Source organism: Rhododendron vialii, chromosome 13a, assembly GCF_030253575.1.
Source record: "Rhododendron vialii isolate Sample 1 chromosome 13a, ASM3025357v1".
Classification (NCBI taxonomy): domain Eukaryota; kingdom Viridiplantae; phylum Streptophyta; class Magnoliopsida; order Ericales; family Ericaceae; genus Rhododendron; species Rhododendron vialii.
The window spans coordinates 28,758,035-28,783,763 of NC_080569.1; the positions used below are offsets into that span (position 1 = coordinate 28,758,035).

Genomic DNA, 25,729 nt, shown 5'->3' on the forward strand with positions numbered 1-25,729 from the left:
GTCACAACCATTTACGAAACACAAATTTAATGCACCGTTTTTTTCTATAATCGTACAAACACAAATAGTATCTATTTACAGAATTCCCTGTGTTAATAATCTTCACTATATTGTTCATTATCATAACACAGTGCTCCGGGGCACAGGAAAAAAAAAATCTTTAGGGGCACCTATGAAGCATAATTTCAAAGTTTTTTTTTTTCAACTGGTGTAAATAAGATGTGAAAAAATTCCACTCAAAACAAGAATAGAATAAGGGGGTGTTAGAGGCCGTACTATTACCCGAAAAGAGAAGTTAGAATGTTATTTTAAAGTTCGTTCACACTTCACATAAATGATAACGGTATTCAATAGAAGTTGGAACTCTAATTTTTTGTACAAACTTTACAGGAATATTGCACGGTTGATATGGGGGTTGTAGTTAGCGGCGAACGCATGATTCTTATCGTGGGAGACCAAATCACATGTACTTGTATATAAATAGCAAAAGATCATGTTAAAATATCTTTTTTTTGTAATTTTGTACAAATAAAACCTAAAATATACTAGTAAAAATTATGGGATAATTAAAAGGCGCATGGGACGCGGACTTTGCTTGCACCCCTTGATCCGCCCCTGGCTGTGGCGGTGCACCTATCAGTGAGAGATTAATCGATTTTGTCGGCCTTGAAGATAAGCGTTTGGACAAAAAAGAAAAAAAATTAATACGAAGACACTATCAAGCAACGGAAACATGGATTGCAATGCATATTGTACTGTACTGTTCTGTTTTTTAGAGGTCACCGTCAGCAGCAGATCCTTCGCCCCATGTCTCTCTCTCTCTCTCTCTCTCTCTCTCATAACACTCCACTCTTCCTAGTCTAAAAGCTTTCTATGCAACTCATTACTCATCCGTTTTTTTTTTTTTTGGTCAAGCGGAAAATATTACTCATCCGTTTTCTCTCTCCACAACCCCACCCCAAGCTTCTCCTCTGCCGCCCACCTCCCATCGTTTTCCCGAAAGAAACCCCTCGTGAAGTTCATGTGAAAGTTCTCACAAAGAGCAGACAGAGAGAGAAAGAAGGATCTGGGATTTATTAATTATTGAAACGGGTCGCTTGCCTCTGATTCAGGTGAACCCATTTCAGTCCTTCACATTCTGAATACTGCCCTCCTCTTCTTTTAACTTACCCATTACTACTTTTTATTTTAAAAAAAGGGGGCAAGAACAGAGCTGTTATTGGTTAGGGTTTCACAAAGACTGGTCTTTACAGTCTTTCATGTGTTCTTCTTACTCTATCACAAGCAGCAGAACTGCCTTGCTTGAATTTGCTATGTACACTTTCTTCTTTTTACTTGGGGCACTTGGCTTGTGAGCCAAAATGGAATGGATTCAGCAGTTTGCACTTGGGGGGGTTTGGGGGAGTAGACATTGGACTTGATATCTGGGTGTCAAATGTATGTAAAACTTGTTGATGGGTTTTTAATGGGGGAATCTTTCAAGATAGGATTTATAATGGATTTGGGATATGTATGACCGGCGGGTTTTTTATGGGTTAAGATTTGCAATATTTGTAAATTCCTTGATTGATGGGTTTGTAATGGGGGAATCTTTGTAGCTTTGCATCTGGGTATCATTTTTTGCTTTTAGATTAGCGGCATTTATATCAGTGGAGGGTTTTTCTAGGGGTTTAGTTATCCTCGTGATGTGATAATTGAGAAGATTTGGGAGAGAGTATCAAGTCAATAGAATGCTACTGATTTGTTGCCTAAAGCTGCAAAAAGTTATGGTAATGGACACATTTATGTGCTGATCATGACCAGGGCTGTTAATCGTGACCGAGTATTAAAAGATGCAAATGGTGATATTGGTGATCATCTCCGCAACCATATCCATTTGACAAACTGTATCCATCTGAAGAACCATATGCATAAGCATAGCCCTGTATTGGCTGATAGGTCGCTCATGAAGGACCTTGTTGTCCTTCAGAGATCGCGATCTCTCAGGGATCCTTCTGCTAGCCCGCCCTCTTGGCATTCCCCTTTTGGTGTTGATCTTCTTTCGAAACGACATGGAAAGGATGCTGCAATAGTTAACGTAAGAAGGTCTGTGGGCATTGACCATCACAGGGATGGCAGAGGGGTTTTGGGGGCAGACTCACCACTTTTAGCTAGTTTACGGAGAGTAGAAGGTCATCCCGGTGAGGCAACAGGGGGAAATGAAGGGGTGGGTTTCGGGAGCGATCGTAGTAGCAACAGTGTAGCTCGGGAACACAGAAGAAATAAGAGAGATGAATTACGTGAAAGGGATGACATGCATCCACAAGATGACAATGGTTTGATCCGTGATGATGTTTTGGTGAAATCTCAACGGATGGATAAGAAAATACAAGAGGGGAGGCACAAAGAGGATGCCCACCTCAAGACCCTCTCTGAACAGTTGAATGAGGTTCGGAAGAATGGTGATGATGTAGCATCATCTCATATCCATCTTCATGGCAAGCACAGCCAAAATGAGGAAGCTGGTGAGGAAGCGGAAGCAACTTTTCGTGGCCCGCGCAGTGGACTGAATAGGGGAAAAAGGCGCAAGTTTCGAGGCACGAGAAGAACTAGAAATGCTAAACCTCTAGGAGATTCTGGGGCTCAAAATGACATGTCTGTGGCATCCAATTCATTAGCTCAAAGTTCAGCTCGTCAAAAGTACACGGAGGAGCAGGGAGAAGAAGAGTATGATGAACACGAAGTCGTGAGGGCTCCCAAAAATGGGTGTGGCATTCCTTGGAATTGGTCAAGAATTCACGACAGGGGAAGATCTCTCTTTGACATGGCCGGAAGGAGTTTGTCTTGTGGCTTGTCTGACTCCAAATTAAAGAAAGGCGCTTCATTTGCTGGAGGCAGAGATGCGTCTGATATGCCTGTGATGTCAGACCACTCAAGCTCATCTACTAAATCTGATGCAGAAGCAATGCCTCTGCTAGTGGAGGCATCTGGATCTCTCGAAAGTACTGACAATGCTGCTTGGGTGCATGACTATTCCGGGGAGTTAGGTATTTTTGCAGATAATCTATTAAAGCAGGAAATTGACTCAGACCTTGCTTCGGAAGCTAGATCTGGTAATAAACACAAGTTTAAAAGACAACACAACAGTAGGCACCAGAACCTGACTCAGAAATACATGCCAAGAACCTTCAGAGATTTAGTGGGGCAGAATTTGGTTGCGCAGGCTCTTTCAAATGCTGTCGTCAGAAAGAAGGTTGGGTTGTTATACGTATTTTATGGACCTCATGGTACAGGAAAAACATCATGTGCACGAATATTTGCCAGAGCTTTGAACTGCCAGTCTTTAGAGCAGCCCAAACCTTGTGGATTCTGTAACTCTTGTGTTGCCTATGACATGGGTAAGAGCCGAAGTATAAGGGAAGTTGGTCCAGTCAGTAATTTTGACTTTGAGAGCATTATGGATCTACTTGACAATATGATAGTTTCCCAGTTGCCATCGCAGCACAGGATCTTTATTTTTGATGATTGTGATACTCTTTCTCCTGATTGCTGGAGTGCTATATCGAAGGTCATTGATCGAGCACCTAGGCGTCTTGTTTTTGTCCTTGTCTGTTCTAGTCTCGATGTTTTGCCTCACATAATCATATCGAGGTGCCAGAAGTTCTTTTTTCCAAAGCTGAAGGATGCGGATATTATTTATGCCTTGCAGTGGATTGCAACCAAAGAAGGTCTTGAGATTGATAAGGATGCACTCAAACTTATTGCATCCAGGTCAGATGGTTCTTTGCGGGATGCTGAAATGACTCTTGAGCAATTGAGTTTGCTTGGCCGGAGGATCTCCGTTCCTCTAGTTCAGGAACTGGTAAGTCTTTTCATGCAGGCACCTATGTATTATTTTTTCATTTGCTCAATGTCATACCTTAGCTATCCTGTAAAAAATTCTTGCTACCCAAGTTGGAGACTGTATAATTAATGTAGCATGTCCATTTGGCAATTGAGTTTGCTAGGGAAAACAATCATTCTTCTGTTTCAAGCACCTGCATTAGGAAATTTGCTGTCTAAATGGCAACGGACATAGTTTTCTCTCTCTATCTCATGAGTAATGTCATGTTTGCAATGGAATATTTTTTCTTTGTTACATTTCTCTATTGGCATCAACATGACTTACATTGAAGGTGTTTCCTTGTTTTAATTGTTTGGGATCGGAGAGCAGTTTGTACTTACACAATTTTTTCTGGAATTCTTCGTCTTCCTTTTTACGATGGTACCTTGTCATTTTTCACTTCATGTTTTTTCAATCCCATTATTACGGAAATCTTAATGTTTTCAATTTGTTCAAAAATTACTATTGAGTATTGACGTTGCTGTTATGTTTTGGAGTGTTTTTCCTAGATATGCCAATTTAGTTACTAATTGTGCAAGTGCTGCCTATTCAGCTTGCCCTGTTGTGGAAAGTAACTAATGATGCTTAATTTCAAAGGTTAATAATGAGTCAATTTTGTTTCTTGTTTTGCTCGCAAAAGTTTAACATGGTCAATCCATATTTCTCACATTAGTCCGTGGAAGATGGTGACACCTTTTTAGCGATGGGGAAGTTTTCTGATTAAAGTTTTGATGCTCTCTCTTGTTTTTCCTTCTTTGTTCTTTAGATTATGCTACACCATTCTTCATGGAATTCAAAGACATTGGTTTTTTGTTTTTTCATGAAAAGACAGCAATTGTTAGTTGTCTAAATTCATGAATTGTTGTCATTTGTAAAGCACATGCAATATACTATTGTACTTGTCATTCCAAATTTTTCCTGTGCAATTTGTTTATGCAATAGCTGTATGTAAGTTCTCTGAGTTAATGGATCCTTTTTATAGGTAGGACTCGTATCTGATGAGAAGTTGGTAGATCTACTTGATTTAGCTTTATCTGCAGACACAGTTAACACTGTGAAAAATTTGAGAGAGATCATGGAATCTGGAGTTGAGCCATTGGCTTTAATGTCTCAACTTGCCACGGTAATAACCGATATTCTGGCTGGTAGCTACGATCTGACAAAAGAAAGGCCTAGAAGGAAGTTTTTCCGAAGACAAGCTTGTAAGTCCAACATTATTTGGTCTAGCTCATCTTGACGACAATTATTGGCCAATTCATTGGTCTTGTAACAGAGTAACTCCATGCATTTAATTAGAATTCATGGTGCTTATTCATTTTGGTCCTGGTTTATTCTCTGAATCTTAAAACTTTTAATGGTTCCGAGATTGTCAAACATTTTTTTTTTTTCTGTGTTGTCAGTCCATCTGAACCTCTTTTATGTTTAATGAATTTTTCATTGTTTTTTCTGTCTTTAAATATCACTAGATTCTCTACAATGTCCACGTTCTTTAGAGTTCCAGTGGTCTCTGGATTCCACAAGTATGCAGGGCCGGCCCAGGCCTCTTGGGCATCCAAAAAAAATCAAATTTTAGGGGCACTCCAATATTATTTGTAAATTAGTATATATATATTATTTGTTCATTTTATAACACAAATGTCTTTGCTAGCTCAGTGGTAAGTTGATTTTAGTCCATGTGGGGTGTCCAAGTTCGAGTCTTCTAGGCACCTTTTTCTTTTGAAACTTTTTTTCTCCAAAAATAATGATATTGTAACTATCAGGTTTCGAAACCAAGTCAAGTAGAATTCAAGCCAACCACTTTGGCCGTTGGTGACAAAACAATTAACATGCATTATAAAGTCTAAAATAGTAATATAAAGAAACATTTCTATCATTGTTGTTTAATTCTAAAATACATAGGGCATCACCCCACAATTTAGCCTTGGGCATCCAAATTCCTCGGGCCGGCCCTGCGAGTATGCAATGCATATCTTTGTGTTTTTTCGTTTTCCTTTTTCCTTCAACTGACATAAAGATTTTGGTGTCAGTACTGAAAGAAGATATGGAAAAACTTCGTCAAGCTCTGAAAACGTTGTCTGAAGCAGAAAAACAGCTGCGAATGTCAAATGACAGATTAACGTGGCTAACAGCTGCATTGCTGCAACTTGCTCCCGATCAGCAATATATGTTGCCCAGTTCCTCTGCGGACACTAGTTTCAATCATAGTCCTTTGGTACAAAGTAATGCTGCAAGAAGAGAGAGATCTAGGAAGAGTAATGCTGAGAAGGCTGAGAGGCCTAATACTGAGAGGAGATCGTCAATGCATGACACTAGGATAGCAAATCTTCAAGCTGGAAGTTCTTCTGATGCTTATCGGAATGATGTGACGAAAGGTAATACTACGGATAGAAGAAGACATGCTGCATCTGGGTTGGGTCCTCAACAGCCATTAGCACAGTCAGTGGATATGAACATAACAAGTGGCTGGCCATTAACAGCTAGAGCCCATAAGGAAATTGATGTAATTTGGTTGGAGGTACTTCAAAAGATTCAAATAAGTAGCATAAAAGAGTTTGTGTACCGAGAAGGAAAGCTTATTTCAGTCAACTTTGGTGCAGGTACATCCTAATCCTGCCCATTTTCAATATAATATTTAATGCCCATCCCTATATCGTTATCATTGTTTTTAAAAAATTACAACTGTTATGGCTTTTTCCTTATTATTTTTCTCCTGGCAGGGGAGAGGGCTGAGTGTTAGAGGATTTTCACATCTTGACATCGTTTGTATGTGGAAACCTTTAGAGGATCTTCGGGGTCAGATTTTTTTTGTGGGACTGGGTGCAAATAGGGGAAAAACTAAATGTAGTGCTCTCAATATCATTCTGGTTCTGGAGTTCTGTTGTTCTGGGAAATGCTTGATTCCCAGTGGGTATGATTTACCAAGAAAGAGAATCTAGTAGTCTAGGATTCGTAATAATTTTTTTTTGAATATATAATCTTGGACTTGATATTCACATGGTATTTATTGGTATTTCAAATGAACAAATTGCAATTTTGAATACGTAATCAATATTTTGGTATGTAATCTTAGACTACTAGATTCTCTTACTTGGAAGCTTTTCTTTCTTGTACTTGATATTCATGTAGTATTTCTTGTTACTTACAATGGAACAAGTTTCTATTCTCAATACTTGTCCATATTCTTGTATGGATATTCTAGCTAAGCAAAGGATAGATATTGATGAATACATAAGCTTATATAAATCTCTCTCTTTTGTGCTAATACTGTTACAGATGAGAAGATACAACTCTTGTATGCCTCATTAATCCTTTGAGATATTTTGATAGAACATTGTTCCACTATGTTTGGTTACTTAGATTATGATCCTCAGGATGTCACATTGGTTTGTTGGGCCAATTCACTGATGTACTGCCTTTTCCTCCCCACATATTGCAGGCATCTTTGAGTCCATCTAATTAGTTCGTTTTCCTTGCAGTTCCATCTGTTCAGTTAATGTTCAGTTCACACCTGACAAAATCCAAGGCGGAAAAGTATAGGGCTCACATATTGCAAGCATTTGAAGCAGTTCTGGGGTCCCCTGTGACTGTTGAAATCAGATGTGAATTCGGAAGAGATACAAGGGGTGGGGTACCAGTCCCTCAGGATGGTTCAAGTCCGATGTATACAAATGCAGCGGGTGGTAACAGGTTGGCTATGATAGGATACAACAATATCAGCAGAAGGGTTCCTATGGATAGAGATGGCCCAACTCAAGCCCAGGTACCATCTGACTCTCTTCGAATGGGAAGGAGTGAAATTGTTGAAATAGCTTCTCCTCGACAGCCGAAAAGTAATGAGCAAAAATATAACAATGCACTATATGAGAGAAGAGCTTTGGAGAGTGCTTGGATGGGAGAAGCAGAAGCTTCACATAAGAAATCCACCTCGGCTTCTTTACCAGAAGGAAGAAAGTTGGGGGAACAAAATCAGGGCCAGAGCCAGAGCCAGAGCCTTGTGAGGGGCAAGGTGTCTCTTGCACATGTAATTCAGCAGGCAGAAGGATGCTCGCAGCGAAATGGATGGTCGAAACGCAAAGCAGTTTCTATTGCTGAAAAGCTTGAACAAGAGAATCTGTACGTATCCGGACGCTCTATCTTCCCATTCCATTTGTTTTCTTTCTTTATTGTAAAATTCCACCCGTGGTCTCTCCTGGATATGCAGAGGCCTAGAGTTCTCAAGCGACCAAAAATAAATGATTATTTAGCTATGGTAACCGAGAAATGGAAAGAAGCTAAAGCTTTTGGATTGTCTGTAGACTGTAGTCCTTGAAGTGGATATGCTAGAAGCCTAGAACCACCAACTAAACATTAGTGCAGTTGGTCTCCTAGACTTGACTTCAGGGACTGCAGCTTTGTTGTTACAATGCATAGCACAAAATACGAATCCTTAAGAGATGAAGTTGTGTTTGGTTCTTGTCAATACTTCCGTTACCCAAAGAGTGTGTTCTGTTACATAGATCAGTTCTTCAATAAATCTTGATTTTAGTTGGCAATGGACTATAAATATGGCAGAAAAATTTAAGCAGTTTTCTGTCAAAGCATATGGTGGTCATGAAGGGTACTATGTCTGCTTTATTTGTAGAATAGGGCAAGCCTCTTTTTTGAAGTGGGTTTTTGTGAACTTAGAATTGTGCTGATATTTCTTGGTTTGTACAGGAAACTGGAACCTAGATCTAGAAGCTTGCTTTGCTGGAAGGCATCAAGAGTAACTCGCCGGAAGGTAATATTTGAATATATTTGTTATGATCTTGCAGCAAATCCACAAATTTTATCAAAGATTAATAAAAATATTTTTCGCTGTTCAAAAAAATCCACAAATTTTATCCTCTCTTTAGCTGGGGAATGTTTATAGTCTATCCTTTCCCAGGTATTTGATAGTCCTGTAATGAGGGGGTCCACTTGAAAATTTAGGATGTAAAAAACAAAGCGTCAAACCAAACCAAACCAAACTGCTTAGTTTTGGTCGGTCTTTTTAACTAGCGTTGCTCTGTTCGGTTTTGACATACTAAATAATGAATTTTTTGGTTCACTTTGGTTGAAAGGATTCATACATCGAATGAAATCTAACCAACCGATTCCTTCACATTACTTTTAATTCCAAATGCTAACGTTAAATAACACTCTGTTATCTATTAGGCACAGTAGTAATTTTTCCTTGCCCCTTTTATCATGGTAGTTGGACTTACGAAGTTTCGTTTTTGACCAAATAAAAACAAATTTGTTATTGTATTGATTTTGAACTTTTAGGCCCAAACTGATCAAAACCAGACCGATCCACTTCAATTTTGTCCAGTTTATTAGAATTATTAGTCGGTTTATCTCAACCCTACTTGAAATGCAAGGGCGAATTTGTTATTGGTTAATTATGACATGTTATGGATGGCCATAGCTTAGAATTGTTGCACTCTGTTCTAACTTTTTGAGTATCTATGTGAAGGAAGCACAGTACAACACTTTTCCTCTTTGGTACATAGGTAGGGCAGGGCTTAGCGGGTAAAGGGTGTAATCGATATAACTAGTATATAGTATATACCATACGAGTTTAGTGCTAGTCAGTAGTCACCAGTGCAGTCATCATACCACATAATGCATGGAATACGACTGGTACTAAACATTTCAACAATAGGTCTAATCTATTTCATGTTAATTTCTTTATCCTTAGTTACGGTTAGAAGTGCTCATGGCATTATGCGCGAGTTAGACATAGAAGGGGGTATGGATTGGAACTAGACTTCTTATGATTGACTTGCTGTAGACTTTCTGTGATGTCTTACCAAGATTTAAGATCATCACTGGTCTTTATTGTGCGAAAGTCAAATCAGAACCCATAATTTGTAGCCAGTTGGGTGTACCAAGTTGTATAGGTCGTTTTGCTTGTCAGTCTCTCATATTACTTTCAATGTTATGTCATCCATAGCATTGAACCGTCCCTTCTCTTGTAAAAGCATTTCTTTGGCAAATAGTAGTAGTTATTTCTCGGTAGTGATTAATCATTGTGGGGGTTTGATTACCTTGACCGTGGTTCAGGTCTGGTTCTTTCCTCCGCTGCTCCGTTTGCCTGCCGCCTGACGTACAACAAGTCACTAGGGCAGTGGTTACCCAGTGACCCTCCGACGATCAAGTTAGATGTAGGGAGAAGTGTATTGGTCTAGGGTTAGAATAGAATGACATACCTTTCTAGGTTAGAATCCCTTTGTATTTATAGACCTTGGTTTGCTTAGCCTCTAAGCTAGCGCATGGAGAGTACGCTCGGGTAACCGCCTTGGGCGACATCATATGTGACGTATGGGATAAGACAGTTACGGAGCACATGGCCAGGTCAGACCCCAATGATTACTCTCGTGGCGTAACCACTTGGGATCCTCCTGGAGTAACCGTTTTCCTTCAAGCGGCCTCGGAGAGTAGGGGTCGGGTATGCTCCGCGCCATTAGGCAGTGACAGAGCCCCGACCGGACCCTCCTTACCAAGCGACATACCAAGGGAAGCGCCACGATCCTCCTAACTCTCGTGTCATAGTGGGCAGGAATCCTCATGTTGGTTTGGTGCAACGTGGCTCGGTGAGACAACCGAGTCCCCAGTTCTGGAGCCACTACAATCGCCTTGGTGGTTGTTTATTTGGGCCATCACTGTCCTTGTCATCACTATTCAAGCTGTGCTTCAAAATTTATCTACTAAAAGTCTCTTACTTGGCGAAATGGCTCTTGTTAGTTCTTTCCATGGATGCTATATATCGTCTGAATTCATGTGAAACCTCGTTGTAAGATGTCTTTGGCGGTTTGACCTTTTATCAATAACAATCAGGAGACTCAGGACGGTCTAATATGTTGTCATAAACTTACTGTTGCTTTCCTAATGTCTGCAATTCCACTGTGATTATGTCGTTTTATTCTGCCAGATTAGTCAATAACATGTAATTGTTTTTGCACAGCTTTCGCATTTGAAGATCAGGGTGGGGAAACCAAAAACGCTGCTGAGATTCGTCTCCTGTGGGAAGTGTCTCTCTTCTAATTCTCCGAGGTAGTACTGCAAGGAATCATAGTGGGATGGGGGCGTGAGGATTTGATTTGCAAAGCTAATTTAGATGCCTATATTTATTCATTCTCCTGTTCTTTCTCAAGTTCGATCCCGAGTCGATTAATAAAGCATAACTTAGAATAGTAGAAATGAATTAGTTCAGCTTTAATCTTGCTTTCTTCCGCAATCTTCGTCTGGTTATCATTCGATTCGTAATTGATTGCATCTTTGTACTCATATCCGTAGCCTGTAGGCACATTGAAGAATTTGTCTTAGAATGATAGTATGGTTAGTTGCTGATTATAAATAGCCTGTATGTTCAAATTTGAAATGGAAGAGTAATAAAAGTTTATCGGAATTTTATTCATTTTCTATTCATACTTGTGATCCAGCAGACATTAATAAAGAAGAAAAATCAAATTATAGATACAAAAATACAAAACTTTAGTACATTTTCTGAACCGGTACTTTCGCTTGAACCCTTAAAATAAGGGTAGAGCCGTCCATGCTATAACCACGACATTTGCATTATCAATGCCATGTATTCTTCTGTGGAGATATGAGAAATAATTGATCTTTGGATCGAGGCAATAGTGTATCTCTCAAGGATCTTCATTGCTCAGGTACAAGGATATCAAAATCACTAACAGTCCATTCTGCAACTTGATTAGGGTCTTTATAAATTTCAGTTCCTAAATCGACCGATGTCCATCGCCTCCTAGCTGGTTCAGTGCCTGGATCCTGCCAAAAAAAAAAAAGTGCACATATACATGTGGAAGAAAAGAGATTAAAACAAGCTTGGTTTAACTCTTCAAAGCTAAGAACCTTCCTGTTTGTGTTGAATCAGTAAATCCTTTCCCAACGATCTGAGTAAGGTCAAACAACAATGCTGCCGACATAGCCAGAAATGCATAGATTCAGACACTTTTGTGTTTGGAACCATAGTGAATGTAAGGCCCACGTTTTACACGGTTCCAGATCTGTGCACTTCCGTCTTTGTCATTTTAGAATCTTTTTTTTTTTGGTGCTTTGGAATTTTTTTTTTTTTTTTGGAATCATTTCACTCTTGGCAAGAATTTTTCATCTGTTTCCTGTTTTCAATATCAATCAAATGAAAAGCTGAAAGACAAAAAAACATCCTTGACAAGTATTTCTGTGTCAATAGAACAATCAAAAACCAAATTTCATTCCAAACTTTGTATCAGAAAATTATTTTCCTTGTTTTCGAAAAGTTCTCCTGCATTCTCTGTCAATGCAAGATCTTGAAAACGTGTAACAAACACAATCTCACTTTCATGCACGCCAATCTGAATCGTTCATATTGACAATTAATGGTTCAGATCTGTTGAATCCTTTACCAGTAAAAGCATATTATTACTGGGAAAAGATTCAAAACAAATCTGAACCATTGAAAACGCTAACTGACGATTGCGATCACTTGGACTGCATACATGCCAATAGTACTAACCTGGTAAAAGTAGAGAGATTGAGACAATCTCCCCGCGTCAAGCTCCCAACTCCTGGGGTCCCCAATCCACCCCTCCCCTGTCTTGACAGGGTACCCATAGTCCCCCCAAACAGGATGAGGCAATATCTGCAATATCTCCTGAGCCTGAGGATTGCTAAAGGGATCACACAAACCGTAGGGCTTCTCAAGATGCTCTCCATTTCCGGGGGAGCAATAAAGATGGTAGGCCTCGTACGGGAACTTCTCCGTTTTGGTGCGATGGACACGGGTACCGTTGGCGAATGTGTGGTAAGGAGGGCACAGTCTGGGGTCGTCTGGTCGGCACCACGAAGGCGTTTCGGGGTTTAGTATGAACTCACTGTATCGGGTTACGTCGGAAGTCACATTTCCATCACAGGGATTGCCATTGTTCTTCCAGCAGCTCCCTATGTCCAGTAGGTAGAATTGGCTTGCTGGACCCCCACCCTTGATCACATTCAGGGTGAATTTCACTTTGAAGTTTGGTGATTCTGGGATCTGCACAATTAATAATTTTGAGTACCCAGTAAGTAACATGCTTTTGGAAAATGCAACACTTTCTGGAGGAAATTAAAAGAACTTGTTAAAAGGAGGGAAAAGGACATGGCTTGTCTGCTATAGTTTCAACTTCAGGGGGTGCAGTTCACCCATTTCAGTCTAAATATCAATATCGACCAAAATTTCAAAGTCTGAACCGTTCATATTATAGATGATGCTAAGAAGCTTATCTTCGTCGAAAATGTTTCAATCGGACATCTATAAGTGCACGATCGAAACAAATTTGGATGCGTTAACTGGGTTTCCATGCACAACCAACGAAACCTATATTTTGCATCTAAAGTTTCCACGATATTGTACTTAGAGAGTCGGATTAAAAAATTTGTCGTGACGATAAGCATATTCACCTGATTCTAAAAATAGAACGGTTTTGGATTTCAAAATTATGGCCGATATTGGAGAAGTTTTTCAGTACCGGGCGGGCATGGCCACGTGGTGCCGAGCACGATCTCGGCCGTCCAAACGTGTTTTGGACTGCCCAGATCTGTTTGGGCTTGAGGGGGTAATTTTGTAGTATAAAATTACCAAAACACCCCCTCAAGCCCAAACAGATCTGGATTGTCCAAAACACGTTTGGACGACCGAGATGCGTGCTTGGCACCACGTGACCCGTGCCCACCCGGCACTGGAAAAATTTCTTCCCATATTGGGACTGAAATGGGTGAACTGCACACGTCAAGTTGAACCCTCAATAGCAAGCCGAACTACTTGGGGTTTGGTAATGTTTCTATTTTCATTTATATGGTACCGAAAAAACAGAAAGCTTGAAAACCAAATTTTAGCCACTTGAGGGTTTGACAGGTTGTCAGCTTCAAGGCTCCGGAAGTAGTCGAGTGCGTGTAAGCAGGCCTAGACATCGGGTCATAAAAATACCAATCAGGAAAGCTGAAAAATTACTCACAATTTTGGACATTCCTCGTGTTTCATAATGGTACCCGCTGGAGAAACCAGCAGTGGCATCCGATCTCAAGTAAAGCATCAGCCAAGGATACTTAACCGAAGTCCTCAAGACATGATGGAAAACCCAACTCCCCTTTCCGATTTCCTTTTCCCATTTCACAGAATGGTAAGAAGAGTTCTCCCCCATCCCATTACTCAAATCGTAGTCCAAATCCCATGACCCAAAAAACCTCCCTCTCAGCGTAGTCATATTAGGCCCTTGCAATGTGGTGTACTTGTGGTAAATCAATGGCTGGTTCATGCACCCTTTCCCGAAGCACGGGAACCGAGTGTCGGGACCATAGGGCTCGACTCTGTGCCCGTTTTTCGGGCACTTGGCTGCGTAAGTGTCCATGTTGCCACTCTTGAGCATGATCATCCAGAACTGCCATGGATTTGGGGTGTCCTTAACTTGGCATTTTGAGCCCAAGTAAAGCTCTTTTTCTGCTGCGTAGAGGTCGACGTTCGTGAATGACTTGGGGTGCCCTCCGGGAATCGGTTGTCCTACCCCAAGCTTGTTGTCTTCCTCTGTGACTCTGTGGACTAGCATGTGGGGGACTCGATTGCACAGTGAGCAGCTCTTCCCTCCTGAACATGATCTAAAGCAAATTTAGAGTCTTCTTTTTGTCATTTTTTTTTTTGTTTTCTGGGTTCTGATTCCTGAAAACGTTGTATATTTTCGCTTGACAGAATCGTATGTGAAATCTGTTTTTGAGGATTTTTGTAAAGACACTCTGTTTTCGATATCCCTAATTAACGAAGAAAAAATGATGGAAAATCCTGGAGTGCTTTCAAACATTTCGATTTATCTAATTTTGGGAAACGAAAAATTATTGCTTTGCGCTTGGAGCAATCCCGGCAGTAATCGATCACCAGTTCATGACACATCCAATATAGTTGGGCTAACTACAGACATAAACGTTACGGCCTGTAAACAAATCACAATGGACTTGGAGCACCACGTGCCAATGCTCCAGAATCTCCGGATAACATTTCTGCAAATCCAACCACACAAAACGCCGAAAAATGGAGAAGGAGAACATAGAAAACAAAAATACAATACCACCCAGCAATTAACTACCAAGAAACAGAACTGACCATTTGAGTTGGGAATAGCTTTATAAACATCAAAGCAATCAGCAGCTCTTGGGCTTCCCATGTTTGGAGCTTCTTCTCCGACCTCATTGCATTGGTTCCATGCCTCTATTCCCAATCTCAACCCATCTCTTCTCATCCCGGGATCGCCCACCGCCGATCTATACTGATCTCCAGCAGTTTCATAACAAGATACAGATACCAGAAGAAGGGTGAGAACAAACCCACATGGGCTTCTCAGTTGTGCCATTGATACAGATAGATATATATCTCAGGAAGCCTGAAACGAAACAGATGTGTTTTGTTCCCGCAAGTGTATGAGAGAGAAGGTTGAGAATGGAATTATATAATGCAAATGTTTACAGAAAAAATGTAGACTTTTTTTTTTTTTTCTTTTGGTTGCATGGGATGTACGCATACTTTGGATTATGCTTTAATTTATACTTGGATTTGGACATGAAGGATATGTTTCTTTATTACATAGCCTCTTTTGTTTTCGTAAATACATAGATGAAAATACGTAGGTGTAGCGTAAACGATTAGAGGCTTTCAATTGATCCTCTTCGGAGAATAAGATGGTCTTTCTGGACATGCTTTTTATTCGGTAGGTAGAGAAGTTTTTGGGTGTCGAGCGGGTAAATTTTGTCTTGATAGCTAAATATACCTCGTCCGAAAATGTTTACGCTCTCAACGTACGGGTGTTCAAGGAGTCGATTCTTGCGGAACGCGGGATCTGATTAATTAAATTGTCCTCCAACATTATTAGTTCTTTCTTGAGTAATAGGTTGATGTGGGATTAGGCTTATAATTAGTTGACTTGTTGATATGTATATATTCTGTAACATACGTCTATGAATTACCTACCACCGAAGAACTAAGAAACAATTGAACTCCTTTGCTTTCTCACTATTTTACATAGAAGGGCTTTGTAGAATTTCTATTTTTTATTTTTATTTTACCACTCAAGTGTCCAGACCAATTTATGCGTCGACTAATCTTGGGAGACTAATCCAACTGCCCAGTTACGTGCACCTTGACTAATCCCGGGAATCAATCCAACCACTCACTTGCGGGGTCCCCAGGTAATTATAAAACATGGCTCTCATATTGTTTTCTGTAAACGATTTGGTGAAGGGGTTGAATTAGTGCGACTAGTTTCTTAATTAAGAAAATCAGTTACGATGCTTTGACAGCAGGAAGGAAAAATAAATGAACTCCCAAAACGGTTATAAGGTAAATAAAGAAAGAAAACTAATTAAAGGCAGGTTTTGCCAAATTAACATGAATCAATAATCATGTCGTCAGCTAGCTATGGTCCCTTGCTAAAACTTATATGCTGTATATAAATGGAATCATTTTAATTAGGACCGCCTAATTTCTATTCTTAACGAGAAATTAAGGGCTAGCATATCCATAATAACAACAAGGTCAAAATCCACTGTGTTTGATCAGAAATACTTGCTTGTGCACCACGAAAGGTCGTGCAATTTTAAGATAAAAAAAATAAGTATATTTTTGTACATAATTTTTTGAATTTACTTATACCAAATAAAAATACTTCATTAGTTCTTCAATTTGGTGTAAAAAAATTTAACAAATTATGTATGAAAGTAGATCATTTTTTTTAGGAAATTAAACATCGCACGACTTTTCGTGCAGGGCAAGAAATTTGGGGTAGAGGTATACTGATTATTCCAGTTTTCAAAGGGATGTCTTCTTAATTAATTCAACTAGCAAAGGCAAAGGTCAGAGATCCTAAACTTTGAATCCAGATATTCTATTTGTTCATCATTATTTTCTTTTTTTTTAGTGTATCCGGGCAACTTACACGTTGAGTAATTTTTAGGGATTAAATCCACAGAGCTGATTAAAATCAAGGCAAAGCCTTGCATAGGCTGATAATATAGTAATTAATACTACCGGAGAGGTTTCAAACCTATAATTAACCTAGAATGAAGCAAACTCACAAGCCTTAGATCTTAACCATCAAGCTAACCCCTTAAAAATTTCGTTTACAAAAATAGCCCTCCTCTTGTAACTACATTGCAAATAGCACATGATCATATTTTCAATATCAAAAACTGATGATTCACCTATGGACAAGCCAAAAAAATCAACCGGAGGGCTGGACATCATGGCGTGGATCATGTTTTCGACGAGTTCAAACATGCATGTGCACAATCAGGATAACTAAAATGAAGTCCAAATAACATACAATAGCCCAACAGGATGGTAACCCTTGCTTGGCGTAGATGCCAAGCCGCCACCGCCGCGGCTCCGCCTCATGGTCTACCCTTCTTCTGCTTTATAAAATCACCTAGAATCAGACTCTATCAAGTCAACATTAATCAAATCTATGTTCAATACAGTACTACTACTTCTTCCCCAACCACTTCTTCAACTCTTGCCGACATTAAATACAATTGTAGTAGTTAGTAGAAGACTTGCATAATTTGCATTACACAACCATTGAACTAAAAATTCTAGAAAGCATGTGACGTATAGAATACTTTGTGGTGGAAGCACTCCTCGTATAGTACTATTACACACACAATCCTTCATTACACCATGGTTTTCTTGTCGGTCATGTGGATATATAGAGCTTTGAGGCTCTCGTTTAGGATTTAGACATAAGTTCATCTCTTTGTGTTTATTGGACATCGTTGGTGTTTCAGGTTTGGTTGTAGCTCATTATCTCTGTTATTAGATGGAAATTGTGAGTGCCGAATGACTTTTAATGAATGCAATTGTGCTTATGTTCAAAAAAAAAAACACAGGGCCTTTTTTTTTTTTTTTTCCCCTCAAATAATTGAAAGGCCGTCGAATAAACAATAAAAAATCGTAGTCATCCTTACAGAAGGTTGAATTAACAAGACAAAATGGTACCAGCTAGCCCATGTGCTGTAAAGTCTCTAAAGAAAAAGAACAGTACCTGATCATACATGTTTCATCTCATGAAAAGGGCATGGATGGAGCTGTATGCACCTGTCGTAGTGCGGACGGTCTAACAGTTCACGGCACGGACGATTTGGATATAATAACTTCTACAAATTCTGTCCGTTCATTGTTTGGATGAAAATTCGAACCGTCCATTGTCAAGATGGACAGCCGAATTGACCGCATTACATGTGTAATGCGGGGAGTGCATTACAGCACCTTGGGTATTTTTGTCTATTTCCTAAATTAAGAGAAGATAAAGATCCATAAATTGCGCATGAAGGGTCGACCTTGGTTCATGGAATCGAGGACCCAATTCATCCCCAGCATCACTCTCAATTGGCTACTTGTCCTACTTTTTTGGGTCCATTTTTGGGAATATAATTAACTTTTTAAGGGAATATAATCGTAAGCGGGGTAGAGTGCAGTTAGTGCTCTCCTTATACTTCAATGCACATGGACAGAGTTCGATTCCCGTAAGCACCCATCCTCCTCCCTAAAGTTCCCTAAGATAGAGTATATTAGAATTAACGAATGACAAAAAAAAAAATGAACATAATCCCTACATTCATAAATCTCCAACTTTCCAAAAGTTATGATTCTAATGGTCACCCTTACGTACATTAAATTGAGAGGTCAGAAGGTTAATTTTTTCCAAAAAGGATATTGTTTTCATCATCGACGTCCTTTTTATGTCAAGTTCATAGTCACATAATCCTTAAAAATGACCTTTACTCGCACTCTCAACTTTCGCTCTGCGCTCGCGCTCTCAAATCCTCTCACCCATGGATTTTTGATGGTCAAGAAGTTTTTGAGAGACGCTTTCACACTTGCACTCCCACACCTGCCTGCGCATTATGTGACTCAAGTAAAACCCGTATGGGAATGGACATCCTCCACGGCAACGATGAGAGAATATAATCCTATATATCCACGTCAATAACTTTAATAATGCTGCATGCAACCACTCTCTTCACTTACTCCTTTGTTCAGCTGTATCTTAGTACTTAATTTTATTTTCGGGAAACAACTTGCAGTCTTAGCGTGGGCTTGCCCAAACTTCATTATTAGGTTATTTTTTATTTATAGAATTTCATCTTACATGAACTTAAGTGTTTCGCATCAGTTGTTTTTTGAAATTACTTTAATCATCTTGATGAGATGAGTCATAAAAGTAAAAAACAATCGAATCAATTTTGAAAAAAGTTGGCAATAAGACAAATTTAATCCAAAGCATCTGGCTATTTGTTTTTAGACGAAGTTCATATTTTTTGTCATAATTTTGTACTTTTTAAATTTCTCTCGTTGGGATGAATTAACAACAATAGAAGATGCAAAACTAACAAATATATACATAAAAAAATTTTAAAAGAATGACCGAAATAAAGTTATGAAAGTTGCCAATTTTTTGGGCCTACAAGCTAGGGTGGTGGTTCCAACCGTTCTATGGATTACAACTTGTGTTGTGCCAGTTGAGGCCAATCTGTGTCATCTTGGGAGAAGTTTTTTGGGTGTCGGATGGGTACCACACATGTGGTACCTTGTCGGCCATTTCAGCCGTCCAAACGTGTTTTGGACAGTCTAAATTTTCGCTAGAGAAAAAGAGGAGAGAGAGTGGTCGGGTGAGGAAAGAGAGACGGAATAAATATGGACCGTCCAAAATACGTTTGGATGGCTAGAATCGCCGACGATTGCTGTCACATGGTACCCGCTCGGCACCTAAAAATTTCTCACAAGAGTCAAATATCTTGAAACGAAACGTTGAAAACGTATTCTGAACAAAGTTGTCAATACCGTACCGGCCAGCGTACCGTTTTCACTACTGGAATGGTACGTACCGGTACCGGGCTGTATCCCGGTACCGTTCCGGATTTACCGCAATTAATATTTTATATATATATTTAATATATATCTACCATATTTTAAGTATAAACATAAATAAAATGTAAAAAAAAAAAAAAAAAAAAAAAGAGGGTAATTTTGTACCGGCCGGAACACCGGAATATGTCCGGAACAGGCCGGTATTGTCCGGTACACCCGGTATTGGCCGGAACAGGCCGGTATTTCAACCGGAACGGAACATGACTTTTTGCGTTCCGTTTACGCACCGGTACGGTACGTACCGGCCGGTACCGGCCGGTACGGAACGGATTTGACAACTTTGATTCTGAAGCACCCTAGAGAGAGAGAGAGAGAGAGAGAGAGAGAGAGTGAAAATGTTGAGTCCGTGGAATTTCTCAATACAGAGAAACGCTCCTCGCCTTTCGAAAGATTCGATAATACTAACCCAAAAGTACCGACTCCATATTTGTCCGTGTTGGGCCTTCGGCCATATAGTCAACCAAAACAACTCACGCACTCAAATCCACAAGAATCCCATCTCCACATAGTATTAAACCGTTTTTCTCAGGTTTTCCATCATACAATGCGCAATGCTATGGAATCTCGGTGGTCGGATTCTCGAGTCGTTTGTGAGGATCGAAATGGCGGTTTCTCGACGATTATTTTTGGGGTCCGGCTATTTGTGGGGTTCGCGGTGGCGCGGTCCTCTGTTTGTTTATTTAGCTCTGTCAGCTTGGGTCATGGTGGAGTTGGTTGGTCTCCTTGCAGGGGGTGGTAGTCTACGTATTGGTGGCGGCAGCTTCTGTTCAATGGTTAGGGTTTGGTTTGGGGGTCCCTTGGGTTGGGCTTGGCCCATGATGTGTATGGGCTTTGCTCTTTAAGTATTTCGGGCTTGGTCCCTGAGTGTTATTGGGCTTTGACTTATCAGGAGTTTTTTTCATCCAACATTTGGTTAGATTCTCCTCCCTCAACTTGATGTATTATTTGTCAAATTTTCCCTAGTAAATTTATTGCCGATAAAAAAACCCCACAATTTTAAAACTCAAGTATCCGAATTAGTTTACATGCACCTCGGCTAATTCTGAAGGCCAGCTTTTGCGCATATACTTGTACCAAAGTTTAGCTAAAACATCATCAAACCCAACTCCATAAAATAGATTCAGAGACTACTTATAAACACTGCAACGCAAAAAATTTATTGTTCTTCTCAACATGTATGTCGTAAAACAAAGCTGTAATCTAGACATATATACAAACTTGCAGAAAATCAAATGAACGAGATTTGTGTTTGAGATAGTCTCCATATAAAATTGCTCCAGTGCTAATTCGGTTTATTGACGTTTGTCTCCCAGGATATAGCGACGTAACTTTGAAACAGTAGCTAGCGCTACAATCTACAAGTATAGTGATTGATCAGGATTAAAACGAAACGATAAAAGTATGACAAAATGTAGATAAAGGAAGGAACGATTCACAAAGTATTTGAGAATTGTTTACATACGCAAGGATGTGGCTTTTCCATGCCAATCGACGAAAGTCTCACTTTCCTCCCGAGTGAACACTTTGGTTCAAACAAGAAGAGGCATATCCAGCGATAACAGATTCATGTTGAAAAAGCTCCTGAAGATATATCATGGAAAAAAGTAATCCCAATAAAGGGAACAATTAAGGTGTAGTTTGGACTAAATTAATTTTTTTTTAAACCACTTGTTTTCATTGTTAGTGAACGTTTTTTTTTTCTCTTCTAGAGTTCGACGCCATATATTCCTTACACAAGGTGAGATTTCAAACCCACCCAGCTCCATCCTTAATCCCTTTTCCCCTATATTAGTAGTAGAATAGAATTTGCCTTGTGAAAAAAAAAAAAAAAAACTTTCACATGAACTTTAAGTCCATCCATAACCATTCAAATCTTCCACCCAAATGAAATTCTAGCTTTAAACCCTCGTGGTTGCCTATGTCTAGGCATTTGATATACGATTCTTTACCAGAAATTTCCTTAGCCATTCTTTGGAATTCCCTGGCCTAAGTAAATCTGGTACATCTTGTTGCAATTTATGTGTTCTAGCCTCTTCTGTGCATGTATGCATTGCTGGTTGAGACCATATGCAATTAAGAGCAGTCAACAGGCCGAGCTGGCCAAGCCTGCAAAGTCACTATCCAAGCTAGACTATTTATGTATGCATTGTTGGTTGAGACCATATGCAATTAAGAGCAGTCAACAGGCCGAGCTGGCCAAGCCTGCAAAGTCACTATCCAAGCTAGACTATTTATTTGGTGGCCTCTATATCTTGCAAAGGTCTGAAATTGATAAACTTCGTGTTTCTGAACGTCTCTGTTTTCTTATGAAAATACGTTCAGCTAAAAAATTGCTTCACGTGGCAATCTAAATTTTCAAATCGAGAGTTTCATTTAACTTGTCAAATGTCAATACATTTAAACCAAGACAAACTGGCTGCTGGCCTCTATGTCTTGCAAAAGTCTGAAAGAGAATCAGTGGACTTGTGTTAATTAGGTACACTAATAGTATCAGAAATCGAACGTTTAGAAAATATCGCACGCACGTTGACAGTCACTAGAATTATCTCACAAGTACGGATTCTACAAGAAATTCTTGCCCGGTAGGTATTTCTAAATTGTGAGACATTCGTTTCAACTGTTCAGGACACTTGCCGAAAAAGATTTTCATTCCTTTCAAAAACTGCCCCTTCTTCAAATCAACAAAAAAGGGAAAGAACTTGTATATTTCTCCTGGATTCTAAACATGAGGTACATCAACAGATTAGTAACTAAAATTGATATCAGACAAAAAATCATCACCACTACTTTTCAGGATATGGAAACTAATCTGTGCAATGCAAATAAAGCATCATATTCTTCTGATTCCAACAGACTAAAAGAAATCCCAATACCATACAACAACAACAAAAAACCACATTTCACAATTTACCTTGTTCATTACCATCACTAAGGTACACCTTCACAGCATCTCTCAAATCCTCAACCCCATCACACCCCTCAAAAAACTCCACCAATCTCCTCAACTCCCCATCACGAACATCATCAACGAAGGGCGAAATCGGAACAGCATTCTCCGGCTGTAAAACGTACGAATTTGGGTTATCATCGACAATAACCACTCTCTTCAAATCCCTCCCCAAAACCCCCAAGTCTTTGACAAATTTACCCTCCATCTCCCGGCAAGAATCCCGGTACAACCGGTGACTTATCACCGATTTCCGGTCCAGCCGAGATAGAACCAGGGACGCATACTCCTCTATCCCTGCGGTAAAAACAACTATCTCGAATTTCTTACTCAGAATATCAAGAAACTCGTCCAAGTACGGTCGCTTCGAGACGTAGAAATCGACTTTTACGCCGTCAATCACTGGCCTGACGACGAAATCGTACCTTTCCGGTGGTGGGTCGGGCTTGGAATGGACAAGGGTCTCGTCCAGGTCAAGAACAATGGTGGGTTTTTCTTCCGGCGATGTCTGCGGCGGGAGAGGGCGGTTGGCGGCGGCGGAGAAGAGACACCGGCGGGTGGCGCCGCCGGCGGGGGTTTTCGAGAGAACTTGGTAACTGTGTATTTTCTTGTGGGGGGTGGCGATTCGAGCTAGTTTGGAGAAGATCTTGATGAGGCGGCGTTGGCATGAGTGGATGAGGGAGGAGACGGCGGCGACGGTCTTGGTGGGGGACTTGTTGCGGCGGCGGGGGCGGCCGCGGTGGGGTTTGTTGGGTTTGGGAGGGCTTTTCTTGATGGCCTTTGAAACCATTTTTGTGGGTTTCTTTGGTTGAGAGAGGGAGAGAGAGAGACAGAGAGAGAGAGAGAGAGAGAATTGGGGCTTGTGGGTGGTTGTGAGCCGTGAATTGGGGATGGAAAGTTTTCTCTTGATGGGGAAATGGAATTGGAAAGTTTGAAAATAGGTTTGGAGTAACGGTCGAGGGAATAGGTTTGGAGCCGAGCCAATCTAAAACCTTTTCTTTGGATAAATTACATAAATCCCCCCAACTATGGTCCATCTCCGAGTTTTTCCCGGATGTTTAAACTCAAACACTAATCCCTCATAGTGATCTAAACCACTCGGTTTGTAAAGTTTGTTGAGTGAATCATTCATGAGAAAAATTAGATTGATCGGATATCATTAGTTTATTGGTTAGACAAAATTAGTTAGAAAAATAGGAGGTGAGTATGAGTTCAATAATGTGATGTAAGATAAGTCTATCTTCTTTGTAAATTTCAAGAACCTTTGAACTTAATTTTTGATATAGATGTAATATCCAGGTAAACGATTCATATTCACTATGATTATCTTTAGATTGAGCATACTGAGGCACGACCCTTATCTTGTGGCATGACCCTTGACAAAATTTAATGAATAAATAGGAGGTGTAAATAGGATTCTTGTAGCCGACCTCAACTAATTGAGACACAAGGCTCGATTTGATTTAGTTTAGTTTGGCTATTTTAGTTTCTACTGATACTTAGCAACAAATTAAACCCTTATGAACGAATCATATAAGTCACGAGATAGCTAATCTGGGGACCCTGTAGTGCACCTCTGCACTACGGGGTTGTAATGCAGTATCACAACAATTCATCTCAGAAATCAATAATACAACGGACTATTAAAAACACTTTTGAACAGTTAGAATGCTGCCCTACAGTCCTGTAGTGCACCTTTGCCCTACAGGCTCCCGATTCCCGCGCGCGATAGTTTTATATCTTACAAACTAATCAGATTATGCGTAATAGCTACCCATCAGTCCATCACTAGTCCAAACTATCAACCACAACCACTGCTCATTTACACTATTTGTTCATATTTCCCCATCAATCTTTCCTATTATTTCCCAGATCCAACTTGAAATTCATCCCATCGCCAACTAATTGCACAAGTATGCTAACCAAAACACAAGACTAGAGATCACAAGAGAAACAAAAAAAAAAGATTGATCCGTGAGAACTAGTTATACCTTCGTAAGGATCGTAGATTGCAGATGTCCCACTTTAATCTACCAAAAAATCCAAAGCCCTTCCCAATCCACAAATCCCTACTCAAAAGCTGAAAAGTCCTCGATGGTTGTTTCGAAATAGCAAATTAAATGTTTGCTAGTAATTTGTAGAATTTAAATATAACGAGGACCCCATCAACAAAAATTTATGGAGTCTCTATCGGAGAGATGAGGATGAAATCAAAAGTCAACGTCAAACACCAACTTCACGTTTGTTGTGGAAAAGAAATAAAGAAAACTAAACGAATTCAAATAGCTGCAAGCTGAACCTGAACTAAAGCGAACCTGAACCAGAGAGGAGCTTTCACGTAGCAGAGGCCGCTAGTGGTTTTGTTAAATTTCAAGAACATTAGGAGTACTATGTAGTGTGTGTGTGTGTGTGTGTGAGAGAGAGAGAGAGAGAGAGAGAGAGAGAGAGAGAGAGAGAGAGAGAGTGTGTGTTCTTGTTTTGGGGAAGGATTCTCATTCCGAGGGGCAGAGCGGTGGAGACAAGGACCTTGTGGCCCTTGCACAATTTCAAATATAATAGTAGCTAATTATATTAGTAGCTTTTTAGGTTAACTTCAATTTTGTTTTTTTTTTTTTTGGAATTGACTTTTCAAGTCCCTTGAGTGAGATTTTTTTTTTAAAATACCTATATATATGTAAGAAAAAACTACTAAAATCCAAAATTACCAATAGTTTTCACGAGAATAATGTTGAACAGTGACAACATATAACACTCATTCTCATCTATCCTCCAACCTTAGCAAACAATAATACATACTATTCAAATCTAGTGTTGGATAATTAATTAAGAAATACACATGGTTTGGACCCACGTCAATTACAAAGGTGTGTCCAGAAATCATCTTTCTAGCCGATAAATAAAAAATAAAAATATATTTTTTTCTAAGAACCTTTGAAACAGAGCCTACCAGAGGTTTTTTTTTTTTTTTTTC

The 25,729-nt window shown here is 39.7% G+C and overlaps 3 protein-coding genes across 5 annotated transcripts; 1 reads left to right on the forward strand and 2 right to left on the reverse strand.

Annotated features, from left to right (window-relative positions):
* Positions 1–782: 782 nt before the first annotated feature.
* Positions 783–11,282, forward strand: LOC131312352 (protein STICHEL-like 3). 2 transcript variants are annotated; one of them, XM_058340051.1, is made up of 7 exons: positions 930–1,112; positions 1,804–3,841; positions 4,845–5,064; positions 5,890–6,459; positions 7,339–7,975; positions 8,558–8,621; positions 10,830–11,282. In XM_058340051.1, exons 2-7 carry the CDS (start codon positions 1,907–1,909, stop codon positions 10,920–10,922), a joined length of 3,519 nt encoding a protein of 1,172 aa, XP_058196034.1. In that variant the 5' UTR covers positions 930–1,112; positions 1,804–1,906; the 3' UTR covers positions 10,923–11,282. The 2 variants fall into 2 exon arrangements, with proteins under 2 accessions (XP_058196033.1, XP_058196034.1); XM_058340050.1 differs by having other exon boundaries at positions 783–3,841.
* LOC131312353 (uncharacterized) lies at positions 11,255–15,368 on the reverse strand. Of its 2 annotated transcripts, none has more exons than XM_058340052.1 (4): positions 14,997–15,368; positions 13,861–14,486; positions 12,384–12,899; positions 11,255–11,656 (listed from the first exon to the last, which is right to left on the reverse strand). In XM_058340052.1, the coding sequence occupies exons 1-4, from the start codon at positions 15,241–15,243 to the stop codon at positions 11,528–11,530; spliced, it is 1,518 nt and encodes a 505-aa protein (XP_058196035.1). In that variant the 5' UTR covers positions 15,244–15,368; the 3' UTR covers positions 11,255–11,527. The 2 variants fall into 2 exon arrangements, with proteins under 2 accessions (XP_058196035.1, XP_058196036.1); XM_058340053.1 differs by having other exon boundaries at positions 13,861–14,497; positions 14,997–15,137.
* A 7,096-nt stretch (positions 15,369–22,464) lies between these two features.
* LOC131312356 (uncharacterized) lies at positions 22,465–23,693 on the reverse strand. Its single transcript, XM_058340055.1, has one exon. It carries the CDS (start codon positions 23,546–23,548, stop codon positions 22,712–22,714), a length of 837 nt encoding a protein of 278 aa, XP_058196038.1. The 5' UTR covers positions 23,549–23,693; the 3' UTR covers positions 22,465–22,711.
* Positions 23,694–25,729: the final 2,036 nt, after the last annotated feature.

What these genes read in the sequence shown, in the direction of transcription:
- LOC131312352 (XM_058340050.1), top strand. Translation starts at nt 1,796, where the DNA reads ATGACCAGGGCTGTTAATCGTGACCGAGTATTAAAAGATGCAAATGGT. An exon ending in TTCCTCTAGTTCAGGAACTG is followed by an intron (nt 3,842 to 4,844) that starts GTAAGTCTTTTC and finishes TCCTTTTTATAG; the next exon opens with GTAGGACTCGTATCTGATGA. An exon ending in GTTTTTCCGAAGACAAGCTT is followed by an intron (nt 5,065 to 5,889) that starts GTAAGTCCAACA and finishes TTTTGGTGTCAG; the next exon opens with TACTGAAAGAAGATATGGAA.
- LOC131312353 (XM_058340052.1), bottom strand. Translation starts at nt 15,243, where the DNA reads ATGGCACAACTGAGAAGCCCATGTGGGTTTGTTCTCACCCTTCTTCTG. An exon ending in AGCTATTCCCAACTCAAATG is followed by an intron (nt 14,487 to 14,996) that starts GTCAGTTCTGTT and finishes GATCATGTTCAG; the next exon opens with GAGGGAAGAGCTGCTCACTG. An exon ending in CACGAGGAATGTCCAAAATT is followed by an intron (nt 12,900 to 13,860) that starts GTGAGTAATTTT and finishes TTAATTGTGCAG; the next exon opens with ATCCCAGAATCACCAAACTT.
- LOC131312356 (XM_058340055.1), bottom strand. Translation starts at nt 23,548, where the DNA reads ATGGTTTCAAAGGCCATCAAGAAAAGCCCTCCCAAACCCAACAAACCC.